This window comes from Branchiostoma lanceolatum, chromosome 13 (genome assembly GCF_035083965.1).
Source record: "Branchiostoma lanceolatum isolate klBraLanc5 chromosome 13, klBraLanc5.hap2, whole genome shotgun sequence".
NCBI lineage: Eukaryota > Metazoa > Chordata > Leptocardii > Amphioxiformes > Branchiostomatidae > Branchiostoma > Branchiostoma lanceolatum.
In genome coordinates, this window is record NC_089734.1 from 10,560,149 (window position 1) to 10,579,995 (window position 19,847).

The 19,847-nt window shown below is 40.2% G+C and overlaps 2 protein-coding genes across 3 annotated transcripts; one reads left to right on the top strand and one right to left on the bottom strand.

Annotated features, from left to right (window-relative positions):
- The first annotated feature begins 479 nt into the window (after nucleotides 1–479).
- On the top strand, nucleotides 480–10,238 carry LOC136446835 (insulin-induced gene 2 protein-like). Its single transcript, XM_066445443.1, has 7 exons — nucleotides 480–611; nucleotides 5,487–5,665; nucleotides 6,007–6,100; nucleotides 6,466–6,590; nucleotides 6,953–7,119; nucleotides 7,536–7,635; nucleotides 8,811–10,238. Exons 2-7 carry the CDS (start codon nucleotides 5,564–5,566, stop codon nucleotides 8,841–8,843), a joined length of 621 nt encoding a protein of 206 aa, XP_066301540.1. The 5' UTR covers nucleotides 480–611; nucleotides 5,487–5,563; the 3' UTR covers nucleotides 8,844–10,238.
- LOC136446834 (little elongation complex subunit 2-like) lies at nucleotides 9,888–19,688 on the bottom strand. 2 transcript variants are annotated; one of them, XM_066445442.1, is made up of 14 exons: nucleotides 19,591–19,688; nucleotides 18,748–18,879; nucleotides 18,044–18,308; nucleotides 17,634–17,753; nucleotides 16,922–17,062; nucleotides 16,282–16,410; nucleotides 15,991–16,150; nucleotides 13,929–15,332; nucleotides 13,550–13,830; nucleotides 13,087–13,216; nucleotides 12,584–12,668; nucleotides 12,076–12,216; nucleotides 11,140–11,245; nucleotides 9,888–10,519 (listed from the first exon to the last, which is right to left on the bottom strand). In XM_066445442.1, exons 1-14 carry the CDS (start codon nucleotides 19,602–19,604, stop codon nucleotides 10,391–10,393), a joined length of 3,237 nt encoding a protein of 1,078 aa, XP_066301539.1. In that variant the 5' UTR covers nucleotides 19,605–19,688; the 3' UTR covers nucleotides 9,888–10,390. The 2 variants fall into 2 exon arrangements, with proteins under 2 accessions (XP_066301539.1, XP_066301538.1); XM_066445441.1 differs by having other exon boundaries at nucleotides 13,929–15,335.
- Between the last annotated feature and the right edge of the window lie 159 nt (nucleotides 19,689–19,847).

Sequence of the window (19,847 nt, forward strand, 5' to 3'; positions counted from 1 at the left end):
GGTTTTATATCTATATAAAACCTTGGTCCTACAATAGTTCTGATTTCTTCAAAAAATTGAACACCAAAGTTGGAATTAATTTGAATTAAATAAGATATTTTGGAAATGTTTTGAAAGGGACTGCACAAAAATCTCTTTATTTTGAACAATTTGCAAACAAAGGTTGCCATGCATTTTACCCTTTATATATACGAGCTGCATGTGTGTGTGTGTGTGTGTGTGTGTGTGTGTGTGCGCGCACGCGTGCGTGCGTGTGTGTGTGTACATGTGTGTGTATGTGTGTGTATGTGTGCGTTTTGTACGTAGCTGGGCCCAGGCCTATCGTTTCTGCACTTGTTTAAAATCAAAATGCTGACATTTAAAAGTTCAAAATTTCGCGCCAAAACCGGTCCCCTCTCCAGCCCACGTGGCCCCGCCCCCACCCGGAAGTGATCGCGGGTCTGCCCATGGCGTGATGTCATCACGCCGCGCGCTGATTGGTCAGCCGGCATCACACCAGCCTGACGCGCCGCCCGGCCGCAATGTTTACGTGCAACACCGTGTGATCATCACTCCAACTCCGGCATTTCTCAACATTCTAGCCCGCTTTCTCCTCATCTATCACCCGTAAGGTAAGTCTTAGCACTCCCTGAAGTAGATACGGTATATCTTTATATACTATTATGCACATAGAACCTTACTGGGGACGCTTTAACATATATTCAAGAGATTTTCAGTGCGACAATGTTGTCCACCATTTTAGTTTCCGTTCTTCAGATAATATTTGAAGACGAAAGTCCGACGTCCAAGATAGGTTACATAACTGTGATATATGTGTATACAATCGTCCATGCGTGAAGAACTTATTTAGACAAGATTGAGGACATTTGTTGAAGTGGTAATATGAAGAAGGGCCATCTGCAAGGTGTGATTTCTTAGATATTTTGAAGATCTTGAAGGTGAGAATAATTTGCTTTGTTTGGGACTTTTTTAAGTTTGGTTGCTCTTGCATGGATTTTCCAGTGTTGTTGGTACACTATGTTTACTTGTGTGATAAGACATAAATGTTGCTGTAAATTTAAAGTTCTAGTCTATTTCTGCTCAACCCTACTCTAGTCATATAAGAAAGCATAGAGTGTCCAAAGCCCCATCACTATATTATGTAGATTATAATTTATCATCTTATTCTTAGCCATCAACACAAGCTGATAATAATGCCTATGCTATAGTTTTCATGGTTTCATCATTTGATGATTTGTAACCTTTGTCTATTTCAAAAGTCATACCGTATATTTGTGTCTGTATATGTGGTGGATGGAAGGATACCATACCTAGTATTACCTACCATACCTTCAGTCTCATGTTGTTGAGTTCATACAGGAAGATGTATAAATGTGCTACTGCGTTATATAATGTCATCATTTTTTTTATCAGTCGAAATCCCTGGGTAGATACACAACATTGTACTGAGTGGTCCTATCTGATTTGTTTTCTAGTTTGTGTTGTTGTTTGATTGGTCAAGATTCAAGCTAATGTACAAGTGTGCTACCCCTATCATCATAGTCGATGCTCTCCATATAACCTCCTTGACACGTACATGGTAGCCTCTACCAGACTCCAGACTCAGGAATGAATGCAATGAGACACAGGTCTTGAAACTCTATGGTAGATGGAAGTTACTACCGGTATAACGTTACTAGCATGCTCCTATCCTACATGTATGGTGTCATTGTTCGATCAGTCAAGATCCAAACTTTGTAAAGTGTGGTCATATCCTTAATGGTGTCATTGTTGGATCGGGCAAGATCTAAACTGTACACCTATCTCACGTGACAGCTGGTGAACCGTTAGCGGTGGCTGCCTCACGACCCAGTGACAGTTCACCTGTCCACAGGTTATTTACCTCCACAAATAACTACGATGTGTGTTCTGATAACCCACCACCTCACCCCACATCACCTGATAACAACACTAAAAGGTCACATGGGACAAGGTTCACCAACTGTACAATTCTCATGTAATAAGGGTCATCTTACTGCCTATTGGACTCTCTCCCTCTTATCCAAAACTTGAATTTTAACTGTGCAACCATAATTTGTCTATTACATGTACAGTAAGAAATACAGTGATAGTAAAGTTTGTGAGGAGAGAAGTTGGGACATCAATCGGATAGTTACCCTGGAATCCAGAGCAATTGTACCGGCCCGCGTCTCGAGCTTACCCGGACCTACCCTCCCACTGGCCCCGACAAACTACCCCGCCCCACTTCCCGCTATAGCCCACAAGATCGCTAGAGCCGAGCTTGTTTCGCTAGCGGTAAGTGGGGCGGGGTACGTTGTCGGGCCAGCGGGAGGGTAGGTCCGGGGAAGCTCTGGGCGCGGGCCAGTGTAGGTCCGGGGAAGCTCGGTACAATTGCTAGATGGATTCCAGGGTATCGGAAAGTTGAACTTACTTCCTTCATCACAACAAGGAACTTTCATAACATCCCGAATTCAAATTTTTGGTCTATGAAAGCCAAACATTTCTTATCACTTTTATTAACTCATCTCTTATAAGAGCTGCTCAGAAATACATACTATTAGTCTTTCTTCCTTCCCAAACATCTCTACTAAACTGGAGTTCCTCATCTAAACCCTGTGGGAATATCATAATTTGCGTATCTTCATTTTCAGATTTTTCACACAGAGATTTTGCATGTGCATATTCTTTCACCTGCAGAAATCCCCAACCTAATAGGTATATGGACTTTGACAAAGTAAAGGTTTTACATAAGGGTTCATTTAAAGTTTAAATCCCAACTGTTTGTTATAGTTATTGGACTTTGACGCAAGTGCAAGTTATACGTTGACTTTGGTATGTTTAACGTTTGACCTTATATTTTTACCCTTGTAACTCATAAGTAGCTGACATCACATGATCTTAACTAACCAATCAGACGGCTGACACCTCTCATCATCACCTCGTTGTCATGACAACAGTTTACATGTTTAGTCAGTTTGGTGGGCTGATGTTACATGTACGTTCTGTAGTTTATGGGGTCTACGCTATCCTTGAACTCTTTATAGAGTGGTACCACCTCTCACATGATTGCATGACCTCATGCCTCCAACCAATCAGAAAATAGCAACATCTATAATCAAATTACATGCTATAAAACCCCTTCAAACTGAATTTGCAGACAGGATACGTTGACAAGGAAGCTAAGGAGGTATGGTCCTTTTTCTTGTTTATGAGACTTTTCAGACTTTCACAAGTTTTAACACTTTGAAAGTTTCTTAACTGGAAGATTAGAAGTTACCATTAAGCCTAACTTGTTCCCGCAAACTCAAGTTGTTGGTGAGTTATTCTCTTACAGGGGCAGCCTAGAAATGATATCAGCTAAGAAACGTATTGCAAGGAGTAGTTAAGAATCAATGTCAGTAGTTAAGATGGTAATTGGTAGTCAGCATATATTCAGTTACATGTAGTTTTCCCCTGTCACACATTTAGGACCTTCCCCTGACCTTGTACTAGATTACCACCAAACCAAGTTTGGTGGTAGGTTGGCAGCTGTCTGACCAGTTTCAGGCCACACCTATCTTTTGCAATAACCATGTTACAACCATTTCGCAACCTAAACTCTGAGTCCCAGCCGAGCTCCAAATGCTTTTGAACCTTCTCCAACCACTCCCAAACATCCTGACCTCCAGCCACAAACTGCTGATCCCCTGCTGACTGATTCCCAACCAATTGCCTGGACTCTCTCAGTCTCACAAATTGAAATTGGCATGACCATCAAGTTTTAAAAGAAAGGTCCGTTTTATTTTTAATCAAAATGATCCATACTTCTAAGTTGTAAACATCACTGAGACATCAACTTTAGGTCAATGTTTGCTTCAATACAGCTTCTACGTTCTTCTGTGTTTTGGGCTGCACGTTGGTTGTGTGAAGGTCGGAGGTGGTTGGCACACATTCTGGTAGTAGTTGCATGCCTAGGTTTGGGAATGAATTGGGAGGGATTGATTCGTCTCAGGATCTGCATTGAGTCATGGGTAGGTTGGCAACCACTTGGTTGTAAGTCGGCAGAGGTTACTGCATAGTTGGGAGTCTAATTTGAATCACAACCACTGCTGACTTACTTCCGGCCAGTACCTAATTCATCCTTGAACATTTCACTAGTACTCATTCCAGATCTCTGATCCACTCTCCAAGTGGAATGTTTGAAACATATGGCTGCTGCTGCCAAGTTGGCAACCTCGCGGACCAACTGCCACTGTAACTGATGACCTTGCTCCCTACTGCCAACCATATGCATGGTTTGGGGAATGGGAGTGGTCGGAAGGCCTTGGTCGGCTATATGTAACAGGAGTTAGTTATGCAGGTATAAATGTACAATTTTGCAAAGTCATGTAGATCCTAACCTAACTCACCTGTTTGCACCAACACCTGCTTGTTTGTTTGCTTAATGTTAAATGTACATATAGGTCACAGTGACCCAAGTCACATGTTTGGACCAAAGCTCGCCTATTTGTTCTATGTGACTTGTTTGCCTCGAAATGAGGGCCACTTCTGATAAGCAAGAGTCACCCCATATTACCTAGCAACAACTTTTAATTTATTTATATGACTATGACTGTAACCTTATATGAAAAGAATGTTAACTGAACTTTTGGTAGTTCTTGATTGGTTGATTGGTTAATGTGATATTTTATGAGGAATTTTTAATGAATATCTTATTGTTGACGGTGGCCAGGTCTGAGTGCTTAGTAAGTTTTTCTTGTGGAGTTTTAGGCTATTGCAAAATAGGTCCACTTTCTCAGTTTGCTCTTTTTCTCAGACTTTTCAAGAGTACTGCTGTCTTTTGCATTTTGAGTTACTGCATTTCTATAGCAATCTGAATGTTGTGAAGTTAAGAGGCCTGTTGTACATATTCCAGGTATGAGAATTCCACATATGGTAGACAACTGTGTAACATCTCCAATTCCATTATCTAAGTGTGATAGACAGTTTGGGTCAAGTCTTTCTAACCTTAAAGCTACTGTACCAGACATGTCTGGCACCAATTGGGTTTTGGCATGGTATCAATAGTACTGCCAACGTGGCGCAACCAGGTTTAATACAGCTGTCCATATGGTGTTTACCTCCTTAAAGGTTTTATGAAAGTTGGCTCTGGAAAGGAATTTAAATTAAGGTACTGTTCACTTGTGATCTTGCTTCAGAAGTAAGTTAAGTGTTTTCTTTGATTGTTTTCCAACCATATCTTGTAACCAACCTAACCGTATCTTAAGAAATGCTAGCCAATGAGACTTTCACTGAGACTTCAACAGTTCAAGACTTTCACCCATATTCCAGATCTGTTTTATATGATCTTGTAAAAGCTTCATTGTATTGATTTTGGCATGTTCAATATTACTCTAATTTCTTACAGGAAAAAAGAAAATTGCTGCTTTACCAGATACTTTCTTCCGGAATTTTCAATCTGGGAATCCATTTTAAAGCAACATTTTTTTTTCTTGTTCTTTTTCCAGGTGTACCTACACCAAAGCTGCTGACACGGCCTAGCGCTGGTTATATCTGCCAGGTGTATATATAACAACTGGTGAAGATGGTGGCTGCTAGGGTTCTAAAAGGCTTACATATGCTGATGCGAGGGTCAGTACTCTTCATGGTGGGAGGACTCCTGACCATAGTGCTCAACCTACTACAGGTATGTATGCATGAAAGTGACAATGATGATTATGTTGTATCTTACATTGAAACAAACCATTTTTTTCAATATTACAAAGACTCTGACAATGTATGAAGAACAGATTTTGTCATACATGTAGCTTAAGAATTAAGTGGTTCACTCTGACAAAAAATATTCTGAATAACAATTCTTTCTTTGCACAGTTCTCACGCTTAAGCCTTGTGGGAAATATCTCTAAATGTCCGCTTTGCTGCCACTCTTTGTATTGTTCTTGTTTCATGCATAGAATGTACAAACATACATACACTGTAAATACATGTATGAAGACACCAAATACATGCCTTTCTTCACCTCTGCAGGTACAAAGAAAAGTGACCCTGTTCCCCCCTGAGGTGATGATTACAATGTTCCAGTCCGCCTGGTGGGTGCCCCCAGCCTGTGGAGCAGGAGCAGGTAAGGGACATTATATTGTAAAATAGGGGTGTTGTGCCCTGGTATGTAATTGTCAATATTTGTCACTGATCAAATCGTCAATTATATCAAAAATTCTTATAACTTGTTTTTTACTTTTCACTGAAAGTGAGTTGCTCGCTCCTAATTGGTTTGGTTTTATAAAGAAATAGAAAATGCACAACAAACACGTACAAAATTTCCAGAGAAACTTGAAATGTTTTTATCTACTTAATTTTTGGTGTTTTCTCAAGTATTCAGTTTATTTGGCTAAGCCACAGTACTTTTTTATGTTCAACGATTCAGCACCTGTGAGATATGCAGAAAGATATCAGTTTACTAAACCTTTAATGTTTGTATTTTTCCAGCCATTATAGGACTGATGTACCCATGTTTGGATAACAAGCTGGGAGAACCCCACAGGTTCCAGAGGGAGTGGTCCAGTGTCATGAGATGTGTCGCCGTCTTTGTAGGAATCAACCATGCTAGTGCTGTATCCTTTCTCAACAAAGTTGTACATTATACTGTAAATCTTGAAATGTTTACAGTGGTTGTATTTTTTCTGGTGGCCTTTTCCCCACGAATTCATGAAACAGCAAGTATGTGTTTCTGTAGTATTATTAAAAGTACTGTACTGTTGTTTCAAGTGCAAATGTAAAACACTGCAAAAATGATAAAATTTAAAGTGCTACTTGTCTGAAAATCGATGGATACCTCGCTACAAGTGACACATTCAAACAATATGAGAAACTTTTTGATTAGACAGTGAGGTGCTTTGATTTTTATGGATAAGGAAGTACATTGGGATTAATGTCAGCAACTTTGTCGTAAAAATTCTTGACTCTCTTCAATCAGAAAATCAATTTTGACAACAACATGCAGTTGTCATTGACACTGGCAGCCATGTCTATCGGGATGTGGTGGCTGTTCGACAGGTCACGGAGCGGCTTCGGACTCGGAGTACTGATCGCTGTGCTGGCTACCTTCGTTACACAACTGTTGGTCTACCATGGAGTATATAGGTAAGAGGAAAAACTATTACAGAATACTGAACAATGAAATTAGGTATGGGTGCCAGACTGTTTCCAGGGTCTACATAGTTTCCATGTTGCTCAGGATCTAACTCAGTCAGGGGTGTCTGTGAATAAGTTTCCTTGGGGGCATGTTGGTCCTGGAGCCAAGGAGCTAGTTTGTGTATGACCTGGAAGTAGTTTGGTATCCTGGCCAGAAATTAGGTGTCAGTCAGCAAATGTACAAACAGTATTTGATGATAACAATCCAAAGAAATCAAACATTTCTTTATTTTACAAAGATTTTCTCCTGTTTGATCATGTGATTTAGATTAGACACAACACAGAAAAGAACATTATGTTACATCTGTATATTACAAGCTCTCATGGTTATGGAAATAATAAAAGTATGTTGTTTGTTTCTCCAGATATACAGAGCCAGACTTCTTGTACGTCCGCTCCTGGCTACCCTGCATCTTCTTTTCCGGAGGCGTCACGATGGGCAACATAGGCAGACAACTGGCCTTGGTGAGTTTAATGAGTTTAATGTGTTTGTAACACTCTTCAACAACTAACCGTTCATCTACCCTCCTTCTATCAGAAATATTTGATTACTATCCCTCTTAACACACAAATGGACTAGCCCATATGTTCGTCATAATCAAAAATTATCTGTTTTCTTTAAATCTCTTAAAATATTTATGTCGTCTTGTATACAGTGGGCTCTCGTGAAAATCAACTTTTATAAGTTGAAGATGCAACCCAGCTGTCTTGAGATGAAATAAGTTAATAATAAAGATAAATAAATGAATTGCTAGAATAATTTAGATTCAACTAGTGCTAGGGCTGCTTCGAAAAGTACTAAGAGTTCTCTCAACATTTTGTTCACATGCCAGTTTCCTTTCCAAGTATACACTGCAAACTATTCTCTCACCACCAAAGACTATTTTAAGAGGACACATTTGGGACATCTGAATCTCCTTATGGCAAGGGTGTATCCATGTTTGACCCTCAAATATTTAGGAGAGTAACATGAAAGACTGTTTAACCTTTAACATGCTAGAGGTCACTCAACTTTCTAATTTGGTGCTGGTGTTAGGATAATTCAGCAGGATTAATGTTAATTTGAGAACTTTTCTTTGCACTTTGTAGATAAGACCACAAATCACTTTAAAATGTGGTAGGAAAATGTAAAAAAAGTTACAATTGAGTGGGACAGTCGTAGCATGTCATTAGTGTAGCTGGACTTAGAATGACTGTACTGTGTCGTGGAATGTTGTAGCCTAAGGTGGCCGCTTGATAAGCTTTGACTCAACCAGTACTAGTTTCCATAAACCTTTCAACAATAAACCAGATGTAAAATTAAATGAGCGGTATTACAGTAATTTCCGTTAAAGATTTTGCCTACTTCAGATACATGAAAATTGAATCAGCAGTATTTATAAAGGGGATGTGCCAGAAAGCTCAAGTGTTGTTTCTTTCACATTGCTCAAGTGTTGTTTCTTTCCAAATAGATCGGATACTTCTTTAGAATAAAGCATCTAAATATTGTTTTATTGGCGATTTTTAGATACATTTTCTTACTCATTCTGTGTATAGTTGCTTGTTGGACAAACATGAACCGAGACTAGATTTTGAAGACTGATATTTCCACAATTTTTGTCATCAGCTTTAACTTTAATGCCATGTTCTTCTTCTTGCAGTATGATCCTACCAACAAGGAAAAAGTCGAGTGAAGTGACAACCAAGACAACATCACTGATCAAGTTTTCAGCTATGAGCTCTTCCATTTGTAGTGAAAAGGTTTTTATTTAGACAAATTGCGTTACGTGTACTACAATTTTCAGGGATACAAACGTTAAGACATGTTTATGTGAAGAATATTAATTATGGAACATTAATGGGTACATTTTGCTCAGGAAGCACATAGGTACATTACATAAAATCTGCCATATGTAAGTATAGAAGGATATATATACAGTTGAACATCTGAAAATAGTTGTCATCTTAGTGTTGTAGTCCTTCTCCCTGCTTTCAGTTTATCCACGTATCGACTTTGTAAAGGCACAAGATTTGAAATCATAGATTCCGTCTAATAGTGCACCATTTTGTAAAAAATCTGTACATTGCTGTGTAGCTTACCTGTATATTTGACTGTACAAAACTTAAGTTCATCACGGAAACAAAAAACCCTGAAAATTTCATTCGTCTTGAAAAGGTCTTTCCTGGTCCGTACGAAAGGTCTAATAGTTTAGATTATGATTGCTAAGAATGTATATCAAGTTGTCATCATGTGATAAGAATATAATTTCAGCCATAATAAGGCACATTATTTTCAGCTAAAAGAAGACTTTGGGAAAACATTTAAATTTCTTTTTGATGTTGGATGGTGCCGTCTATCTGGCTGTTGTGTTAAAGTTGCTGCTCAAACTAATGAGACCATTCCATGCAAGAAGCCGTTGGTCTCTTTTCCTATATATCTTATCATGGTTAATGAAATTCCTGAATTGATTAGAATGTACATTTCTTAGTTGTTCTTTTGACTTTTAGTTGTAGATGTTGTGCATTTTGGGGGTTTGCTGTAGAGTGACAGCCATCCCATTCATCGAAGAAAAGATGGAAACAAAGTAATGAGCCGTTAGTGGTTATGTTGAGAATAGCTTTGACTGACAAAGAATTATTATCTGTTGCATCTACATCATTATGTACATGTATAGCTGCTGAAGTTTACACATTGAACCTTCTGTTTTATCAATATCATGAAAGTATTTTATTGTTTATGTTTATGTTTTCAGTTTGGTTTGATTACATTAAGAGCATCCCATGGCATTGCTAACTTTTACTTAGAAAAATGGTGCATGTTCTATACTGTATTCTGTTCTTAAAGGAAATTCAAAGGGTACAATTTAAACTTGGTGCTTGGAAAAATCCCAGTATTGTGATAGGCTTAAACTATGGAAAGCATCACTGTAATTTATGTACAGATAAAGGTACATTTGCAGATGAAAGTTGGACAAGCCGGAGTTCATTTTTCTGCGTGGAATCTGTATATGATGCTGTGCAATGTACAGCATGTTAGCAAACCATTTGCATTTGTACATACATGTGTAGAAAATAAAAACGTATAAGTACTGTATATGAAACTGTGGTGACAGATCTTTGTGTATATTTTACATCTAAGAGATGGATAAATTTCACAGCTATTTTCTTACAAATGTAGCTACAAAAAATTCCATATGAAAATTGTTTAATATCTATTTTATGACAGAACAGAACAGGTAGGCTACGTCTGTTTGCTTTTCTTCTTTTTCTTGCCCTTCTTCTTTCCAGCCTGTGGCTGCCACTGTTTGCAAGGGGGAGGGTTCGGGGGTCGGGGTTCAAAGGTTGCTGGAACTCTCCCATTCTGCCAGTGCTGCAAAGGGAACAAGAGAAATGCATGACTCATGGATGGAATGATACTGCTGTTGCAGTAACAGAACTTCTGGATTCCAACTACACAGGTGCATGTACAACACAAACATAATCAGAACAGACTTAACCCAGTTTACTTGGTGACTCTTCTATTCCCACCGACAAAAATAGCAGCACTAAGTATGTTAAGCCTCTGTCACACATTCAGGACCACTCCCCAACCAAGGTCGATAGCCTGGAATCCATTCTATCCTAGGCTGAGTTTGCAACTCTGGTCGCCATACATGTAGAAGACTTCCCAACTTTGATTTTTTTAAACGTACAGTCAGCTGGTACAGATGATGTTTTAAGACTCTCAAGGCAACCTTGCTGACCAACTCCCAACCACAGATGACCTTGCTTACAATATCCCAACCATAGACTGAAGCATGTTGGAGGGTCATGGTCAGCTATGGGTGAAAGGGGCTAACGGCAATGATCCATTGTCTACATTATAATATACTACAACAAGCCCAAACAATACTTCTCTCCCTTGCAAAACCTAACAGTCAAGCTCTATCTATAATGTGTGTGCTGCCATCCATCCTTGTTACCAGGCGTTGGCCTGTAGCTAGGCTGTACCTGAGGCAGGATGATGCTGGGGTCCAGTGGTACCCAGGGCGGGCGTGTCTCTGTGATGGGCATGGCCGCTGCCTGCTGGTGAGCACCGTGGAGGTCATAGGCTCCTCTGGGGTGGAAAGAAACAATACAGATTAAAGTAGTACCATAGCCTTCTTGATGCCGTAGGGGCAGTGTGTTTTTTCCACTGTCTATGGCACAGTATTGGCAGGCAGAGCCTAACCCTCTCCTTCCACTGCCTTTTACCTCCACAACCAAAGTCAGGTACCTATTTTTACACCTGTATGAAGTGAGGAAAGTCGTGTTAGGTGCCTTTCCCAAGGGCACAACATGGGTGGCATGTCGGGATTCAAACCCAGGACCTCTGGGCCAAACACCCTAAATGTTACGCCAACATGATGCCACTTTGGAAGGAATGGATGATACTGATGGTTTACTTTTGCGGTGACCTCTCCACTGTAAAACCATGATACCACAAATATGCAGTTTCCATTCTATTACTACTGTACTACACAATTTTCTCAATCACAGACTTACAATGTCATGTAAAACACTGTTTCCCTCCTACTGCAAAATTTTTCCTTGCAAAGATAATTTACAGAATATAAAATGACAAGACCGAAGATATACCAACCCGTCTTGCAAGAATAAAACAAGAAACAGCCACAGCTACAAATGTCAGTCCAAGAATAATTTGTTCTTCCCTCTTACATGTACATAGAGGAAGTATGAGTCTAAAAATTGCTGATATGGTTTGACTCCTATAGTCAGGGTGCCATCCTCCGTTGTAACCGCTGACTCAATCTTTTCGCTTGCTAACCACGGAAAGCAAAAAAAATTGAGCCAGCAGTTTCTACAGAGGATGGCACCCAGGCTATTAAACTCACCCATACATTTTCTTTACAAAAGAATGATTTTTGGGGGGAGTTTGTAGCTTACTTCTTTGAGGCTGAGGAGTCCAGACCCTGGTAGATACAGATGTGAACGTCTCCAGGGTTGTGAGTGAGGAGGAAGGTCCCAGGTGGAAGACTCTGTACCTTCTCAAGGACACTCAGTAACATCTTCATGGCTGTCCCGGGGCTAAGAAACAACCACACAGAACATTCAGTTAAACTTCAGGATACTGACGCTTTTGGTGTCTTATCCTCTGCTACCAATCTGCAAAAACTGAGGAGGAACTGACATACAGGTTTAAGTTTTCCGAGCCTACATTAGTTACAACATCTAGTTTCGAGAAATATTTACATGTATGCATGTCCTGTAAAAATATGGCCTCTCCTAACCATAGTACATTGGATTTGAATGAATACATAACAGCATTAACTTGTCTGTGCCAACCTAAGAATTGTGAGAAGTTTTGATATCAACAACTTGGAAAAAATCTCTCTCAAGTCAACTAATGTTAAGTCCCAATAGATAGCCCTTGAAAGAGGTCATATCCCCTCACCTGTAGTGAACCCTGTGGTCCAGGATCTGGTTGTGCTTCAGCTGTTCAACCAGCATCACTTCAGACGTGAAGGCGTTTATCCTCACTGGCAAGGAATAAGGAAAAAAGGGACTGAATGTGGTTTCTGATGCTTTTCTTTTCATTTTAGACCATTTTTTTTTAGTGGTCTTCTTGGACAGTTTTCACTGTACATGCAAGAAGTGTCTGTACCTTTATTTTCATACAGACAAGAACAAGACTTCGGAGACCTCATAACTCCATGAATGTTTTGAGCCTTTGTAGATTTATCGTTTTATTTTGTCTCATTTATGATACAAATATGGCTTTAATTAGCATAATCTATTTCAAATGATGATCTTCTCTACCAAAATTACATATATTGTTTGGTGAAAGTCCTTTCTTTTAGCAGAATACCATGCTTACATTTCATCATAAATTATGCAAATGACTTCCACATTTACATAATCATGTCGGTAACGATGCACACCACACCTATCGCTTACCTCTGATGAGCCTTGAGTCCGGAGGCATGATATAGGTGCTGATCCATTCCCTACACATCTCCCCAGGAGTCAACTGTTCCACACCAAAGTCAGGCTGGTACTCCAACTTGGGCCGGACATGAGCAAACCACTGAAGTACAGGAAAAATGGATGAAGAAAAGCAGGTTATTCATTATGATGTTTCTGTCACAATTCAAGGTAACCTGAGAGGGCCCAAAAGTACAGTTTTAGAATTATCAAAGTTGGAAGAGACTTCATCTTTGAGAGACTTTGAATGTTCAGCAATTACACTGTAGGGTGAGGTTTAAGGCTAACTTGTAGCAGTTATTGTCTAGAGTCTCTAGACCATGTCCAGATGTGTTATTCATTTTCCAGAGGCCTTCAACTTTGACATACTACCCACAAACTAGCTGCTCATGTGCACTTTAAACCATATGAAGCAGTTTATTATACTTATTCTTACCTTGAAAAGCCCCCCAGTTGCCCTACAGACCGCTGGAAGGTCGGATCTGACCAGAAGTAACAGCTTGCCGAAGCTCATGAGACTGTACACCACGTTGTGCTTGTCAGGCCTGGTGTAGTCCTGCAGGCTTTCATGGCACAACTTCAGATCGACAGGCAAGCAATATTCCAGCTGCTCACGCGAATGTGGTGCTGGCTTCACTCCTGATGGGGCAGATTGTTGGCAGGAGGAAGGTTGCCGTGGTAATGCCACGCCTCGTGGAATACTAGGTTTTACTTGACCTGTAAGGTACAAAATATGGATTTTAAAAGTGATATACTGATAATAAGCAAAAATTCAAGATACAAAATATATCTAGTTTGAATTAAACAAGTCTCACCTTGTTTTTTCTCTGGCTGGAACTTTTGAAGATTCTCCTGTAGCTGCATTATTTGTCCCACAGTGTCCAAAACTCCTTCCTTTCCTTCTGATTCAGGCTTAGCTACTGCACCACTATGCCTGCTAGCAGCGCCCCCTTCCTCTGGAATTTGTACTGCAGGATCTGCTGCAGCAGTCTTTTCATCTGATGCATCCGATTTGTCTTCAGATTCTTTGATCACCTGTGGTGTTTTCGCCTGAACAGTGTCGTCTGAAGAATCATCTGAATATGTTGATTTTTTCTGTGAACTTGTTTTTGACTTTTCTACTGTCTTTGATGGGCTTCCTTTATCTACTTTGCTCTCACCAGTGCTAGGTTCTTCAGTTCTCTGTCTTTTGACAGGAGGCGGTGACATCAAACTACTTTTTGCCTGTCCTGTTGACCTTCTACTCCTCAAGGTCATTCCTGTCATGGCTGACTCAATAACTTTGCTGTCATTATCTCCTTCATCTTTGTTCTCTGAGGATTCTTGTTCTATTTCTTTGAACTGTGGCTTGTCTTCTATCCTGTGCTGTGTTTCTTCATTGTTAACATTAGACTCTAATGTCTCTGTTTCAGACACCTTGTTTTGTCTTTTCACAGGCGACCCCTCCCCTTGCGAATCTGAGTCTGTCACGATCGTCAATCCAAGATCACTGTCACTGTCCTGACTCAAATATCCTCTTCCTGTCAACTTCTTTGTCTCCTCTTTCTTTTCAACTTCACTCTTACCTTCTTCCTCCTCGAGTTGAACTTCTTTTCTCTGAGAGCTTACATCCAAAGCTACTTGTGTGCTTGTTGTTACTTTACTCTTGGTTTCCTCTTCAGTATCTTTAGGCTCTGTCTGTGGCTCATTCTCAGTTACCTCCATCTGTGAACCTGTGTCACCCGGCACATTTTCTCTACACTGAACATCCCTTGAGTTAACTTCCTGAAGATTTACAGATTCGCCGAAACAGTCGTCTTTTTCTGGTGAGATCTTTGTGGTCTGGACTGTGTGCGGTTTCGCCGATGTTTTCTTGAGGATTCTCCTTCTGCTTCCCTCTCCAAAGGTTTCCAGATCTGTCAAATCCTGATTGTTTCCAAGCAAATCTTCTTCCTCCCTTTCTCGACATGTCCTCCTCCCCATCTTCTCTTTGGTTTCATCCTGTTGTGTATCCTTTTCAATGGTACCGGAAGGTTCCACTTCTTCAATGGGGGTATCTAAGCTCACCATATCTGTGTATCTATCTGATCTCAGTTTCTCCAGTGCAGTACCGGCACTCTTGTCTGTCAGAAGCAACTCTAAGGCAATGCTGTGGAACAGTGTGTTCTTTTCTCTTGTGGTTATCTCTTTCTTTGGTAGAGGTTTGTCAATGATAACAGTCTTTGTTGTACTTGCACCATCTCCTGAAAAACAGTGATAAGACAGACACCGAATATAATCCTATCTGAGAACAAACAACTCAGCAATCTAAACTTTAAGATCATTAGGACTGTCACAACATATGTTTAAACATTCTAAGTTTTTATAGAAATGTAGTCAATGGATTCAGCACCACTGAATAACTGCACAAGTACTACAGTCGTCTTTTCTATTTGCTTATAAATTCACATCAACAACAATGGACGAACATCATTCACTTCACTCTGAATTTCTCCTGTACACTTCCACTTTTAAACAAATGAAATGGATAATTCTAAGTACAAAATGTGTAATCTCCAAGCAAGTGTACCAGCGTCAAAACAGTATCCATGGGCCAAAACAATATCCAACCTGTCTTGCCACCAGTAGATCTGCCTGGAGTTGGAGAGTACAAAACGTGGAAATGAAGACTATAGAAATGTCTTTGTTCTCACAGTCAAGGCCCCAAAGCTACAACTATTACTAACCAGTTAATGTTGACTCTTGACAGTGACAGGACCCCAAAGCTACTCCTATTACTAACCTGCTGATGTTGACTCCTTGACAGTGACAGGTCCCCAAAGCCACACCTATTACTAACCTGTTAATGTTGACTCTTGACAGTAACAGGACCCTTAATCTGAACCTATCATTACTAACCTGTTGATGTTGACTCCTTGACAGTGACTGGCAGCTCCCACTGCTCCTGGTAGTGAGGTGCATGGTTGTCCAGCAGGGTGCACAGAGCGTCGGCAGACAGGACTATGTGAGCTCCATATTTGGCTGCTAGTTTCTCTGCATTCTCATCTTCACTTACCTCCTAAGAGTATACATCTTTAAAGTCAAAAATTTTTCATTGAATATTATGGAAAGAACTGCAGTACTACAACAGTGACAAATGTTCTCATATTGCAAAATATTGTCTATCATACATTGTATTACTACAAAAACCTTTTGCGTGGTGTTCTTGTCAGCATTTGCTGCACTGTCGACTGGTTTGTGATCCACAATCTCTTCATACGAAGGCAGAATCTTGGCCGTTTCATTGGCTTTGGGAAGCTTCAGCCCAGGAACAGAGCCCTACAGATCAGAAAACAGTTCTAGGTGAGAGGAAATGAACCGTTACAATTGTTCAAAAACTGTTCATGAAAGCAACAATTATGATAAGGGTCAAACATCAAATGCTGATGGCAATGTACATTTGGACTTTTAAGATACAGTTAAAAGGTCTCCAAAGGGAAGACTCTTAGCTACAGCCTACGTACAAGTCTTCACATAAAATCAACTTATATATTCTGCCTATGAAGAAGGCACTGTTTTTGGTGTGTCCGTCTGTGTCTGTCAATGTTTTTCTGTCTGTATTTCTAACCTACTTTGGTCAGCATAACTCTAAAAGCAATGGATGGATTGTAATGATAGTACATGTATGTGGGAAGGTTCGAGTGGCTAGGCTAGCTGAAGTGAGACCAACATACAGATCACAGGTTTGATTCCTGACATTGATGTTATGGGTTGGAAGAAATGGCATTGGTCTACTTAGTAGCAACCTCTTGCAACTTGTTCATAGGTCCAATGATTACAAAAGACTCACCATTTCCAGCAGTGTTTTGACATGCCTCATGACAGGGTCAGTTTTGAAGCCCACTGTGGAGATGCCCACTGTCTGGTACACCTTGTAAAACTGGGGGTAGCCCATCATTGGTATGCTTCTGTTGCTAGCTGTAAGAACTTCCTGTAAGTAAACATTGGAAGGCATTGTTCAGTTAAAAAATTGAAGTCAAGATAGAGATATTCAAGTAACAGTATAGACTGTATTGACATTTCCTTTGTGGGTCGTTCTGAATCTGGTCATTGAAAAATCTGGCATGAAAATGGGTCCTTTCTTGGAGTCTGAAACACAGTCTGCCCAACTTGTATTAACTTAAATTCAAACCTCAGTGTTTCATAGATATAGAAAATTACATAATACAGAAAAATGAGACTGAAATCCAGTAACAAATTTCCCACCATGCTAGCCTCCTTCACAGACTTCTTGGAGTAGCAGCGTTTATTTTTTTGAGGAGCGCTGATACGCGATTTTTTTATCAAACAGGCCTCAATGTTATCGGGAGTTTCCCGATGAACTTATACCATGGAGGAGGAAGGAACGGCATATCAGCGCTCCCCTAAAAAAAAGGTGCTTCTCCAAGAAGTCTGCGAAGGAGGCTACCACAATGCGCAGTCTGTGCCCTAACTGATTGAGGAAAGTTTTCCCAGTACTGGTATTATGTGGCCACATTGCAATTCCCAACACGATGACTTACCTGCATGTATTTCCGGGCCTGTGGCTGCATGAAGCTGTAGTCCTGGGGACTCTGTGTGGCTACAAACTCCAGGTAGCGCATAAACTCCTCCTGCTCCGGACCAACCTTCATCTGTAAGTCCTGAAAAAACAATTAGGATAAACTCCAATTTGTTTCATGTAGAACCTGGTCAAGAAAATTAAAATTTTGTGTGTATGAGGCAGAAAGAGAAAGACGGTCCCTTAGTTTAAGTGTAGCCTTACAATAACAATAAGAAAAGAAAAAAGTTTCCAACGTCATGGGGAGAACCAAGATCAGGATTTACTTCCAGGAAAATCTACTGTACCTTGGGTACGTTGATGAAGGTTAGACATGAGTATGTTCTCAAACTTTTCCAAAATTTTTCAAAATAATTTGTCACTCTAACTTACCCTAAATTGTTGTATTTCCCTCATTTCTATTGGTCCTGGTGGCCGTGCTGGGTTGTAGAACTGGTATTTCCTGAACAGCTCCATGTATGTCTTCTGCTCTACATGCATCAGGGTAGACAGCCGAGGAAACGGAATGCGGGGAACAGGGTATGTGGCCGTAGGTTTCACTGCAGCATTTGGCTGCTGAACTGCAGTTGCCTGGACATTTTGAAGTTCCGCTTGTGTTTGACTCCTCTCAGAAGTTTCTGCTGTCTGGCTTTGGAATCTGCAATTGTAAGTCATCAATGAATTTCAGTTGAAATAAAAGTTTAAGTTATATTAGTGATAGCATACATTATTTTTGGAGACGAGTGTATTTAACATGAGTGATACTAGTCACACAGCAGACTTGAAAAATTAATAGAAAAACCGTCAATGAATGTTAGACATCCAGGTAGTAAGATACGCAAGGTAACAGTTACTCAAGCAACTGGAAAGATTGTTAGAAACAGTAAGACATTTCAGGTTTAAAGCATCCACTACGTAACCTTTTGTCAGTGACACTGTGCCACTGAAGATTGGACGCTACCAGAAACGCCTGTCCATTTCAAAATTCTATCCAGTTGATTGAGAAACTGTTACCTTATTTCATCAAACCGTTTCTTAACAAGTTAATAACAGCAGATCTTCTAGATCGTCAATCAAACTTCTGTGCAGCTTCTTACCTTTCCTTCCCCTGGGAAGGGTGCGGATCCGGCACACCCAGGACTTCACTAAACGTAGGAGCGATGGAGAACTGGTTATATCTGGTCTCTGTGAAGAAAGACAGTTCCTGTCCGTTGATCAGAGGGGCATCCCTGGAGATAATGTAAACATCAGGTGGAACTTAAGTTCTCCTATATCTACTGAGTATAGTACTGCAGAATGTATGGCCAACAACATGTTGATGGGAATATTATCTCTGTAGTTCAACAGAAAGTAGTCTCATAATTGAGGTTGGTAACTAGGAGACCCCGGTTCTAATTAGGTAGCCTCTACCAGGCTTCCGTCCTATCGCTGGGAAAATAGTAGAAATCAGCCGAGGTACTCCGCTATACAGGGTAGGTCCGCTATACAGTAAGTTCTATTTCGAAATGGAGCTTTACTGTATAGCGGACCTACCCTGCATAGCGGAGTACCTTGGCTGATTTCTACTATTTTCCCAGCGATAGGACGGAAGCCTGGTAGAGGCTACTAAATTCTGGGAAGGACATCTTGGTTGGAGCTGCATTCGTCTTTCGGAAGGGACCTAAAATGGGGGTCCCATGATCGAGGAGGTGCCTCGAGTAGGTTAAAACACTACAGTCTCATTACTCAGTTGGGTACCTACTGGCTGTACTTCAGATGAATAATAACCACAGATGAGCAATGTTTACATACTCCATCATTGTTTTGATCATCAAGTTGACTGGTGATCTTGTTTATCTGATCAAGGAGGTTATAAAACCTCCTTGATCTGATCTTATTGATTCAATCAGCATTAAATGAGATCATTTTTAGTCTCTTCATCTATCAAGTATCATACTTACCAGTTGAGCTCCATGACAGACTGTAGCTAACAGTGAACTTTAAACAGTATCTTGTGGACACATGTACCTTGGCCAAACCTTGGCCACACATGTGTTTCTTTTTTTCAATCAGGAATATTCCACTCCAGATCAGGGATAACTTAACGCAAACAAGAAAATATGCCTTATTCACCATCATTACAGGAAGATCACAGGATTATTTAGATTTTGAAAATATTTGAACTTTATTTCATGTGCCATTAATATCATAATTTGTA

Bases quoted from the DNA above. Each gene is read 5' to 3' on its own strand.
- LOC136446835 (XM_066445443.1), top strand. From the start codon at position 5,564: ATGGTGGCTGCTAGGGTTCTAAAAGGCTTACATATGCTGATGCGAGGG. The intron at 6,101-6,465 runs GTAAGGGACATT...GTATTTTTCCAG, and splicing joins AGCCTGTGGAGCAGGAGCAG to CCATTATAGGACTGATGTAC. The intron at 7,120-7,535 runs GTAAGAGGAAAA...TTGTTTCTCCAG, and splicing joins GTCTACCATGGAGTATATAG to ATATACAGAGCCAGACTTCT.
- LOC136446834 (XM_066445441.1), bottom strand. The intron at 13,831-13,928 runs GTGAGACTTGTT...TGTACCTTACAG, and splicing joins CCAGCCAGAGAAAAAACAAG to GTCAAGTAAAACCTAGTATT. The intron at 11,246-12,075 runs GTAAGCTACAAA...TTTCCACCCCAG, and splicing joins GACTCCTCAGCCTCAAAGAA to AGGAGCCTATGACCTCCACG.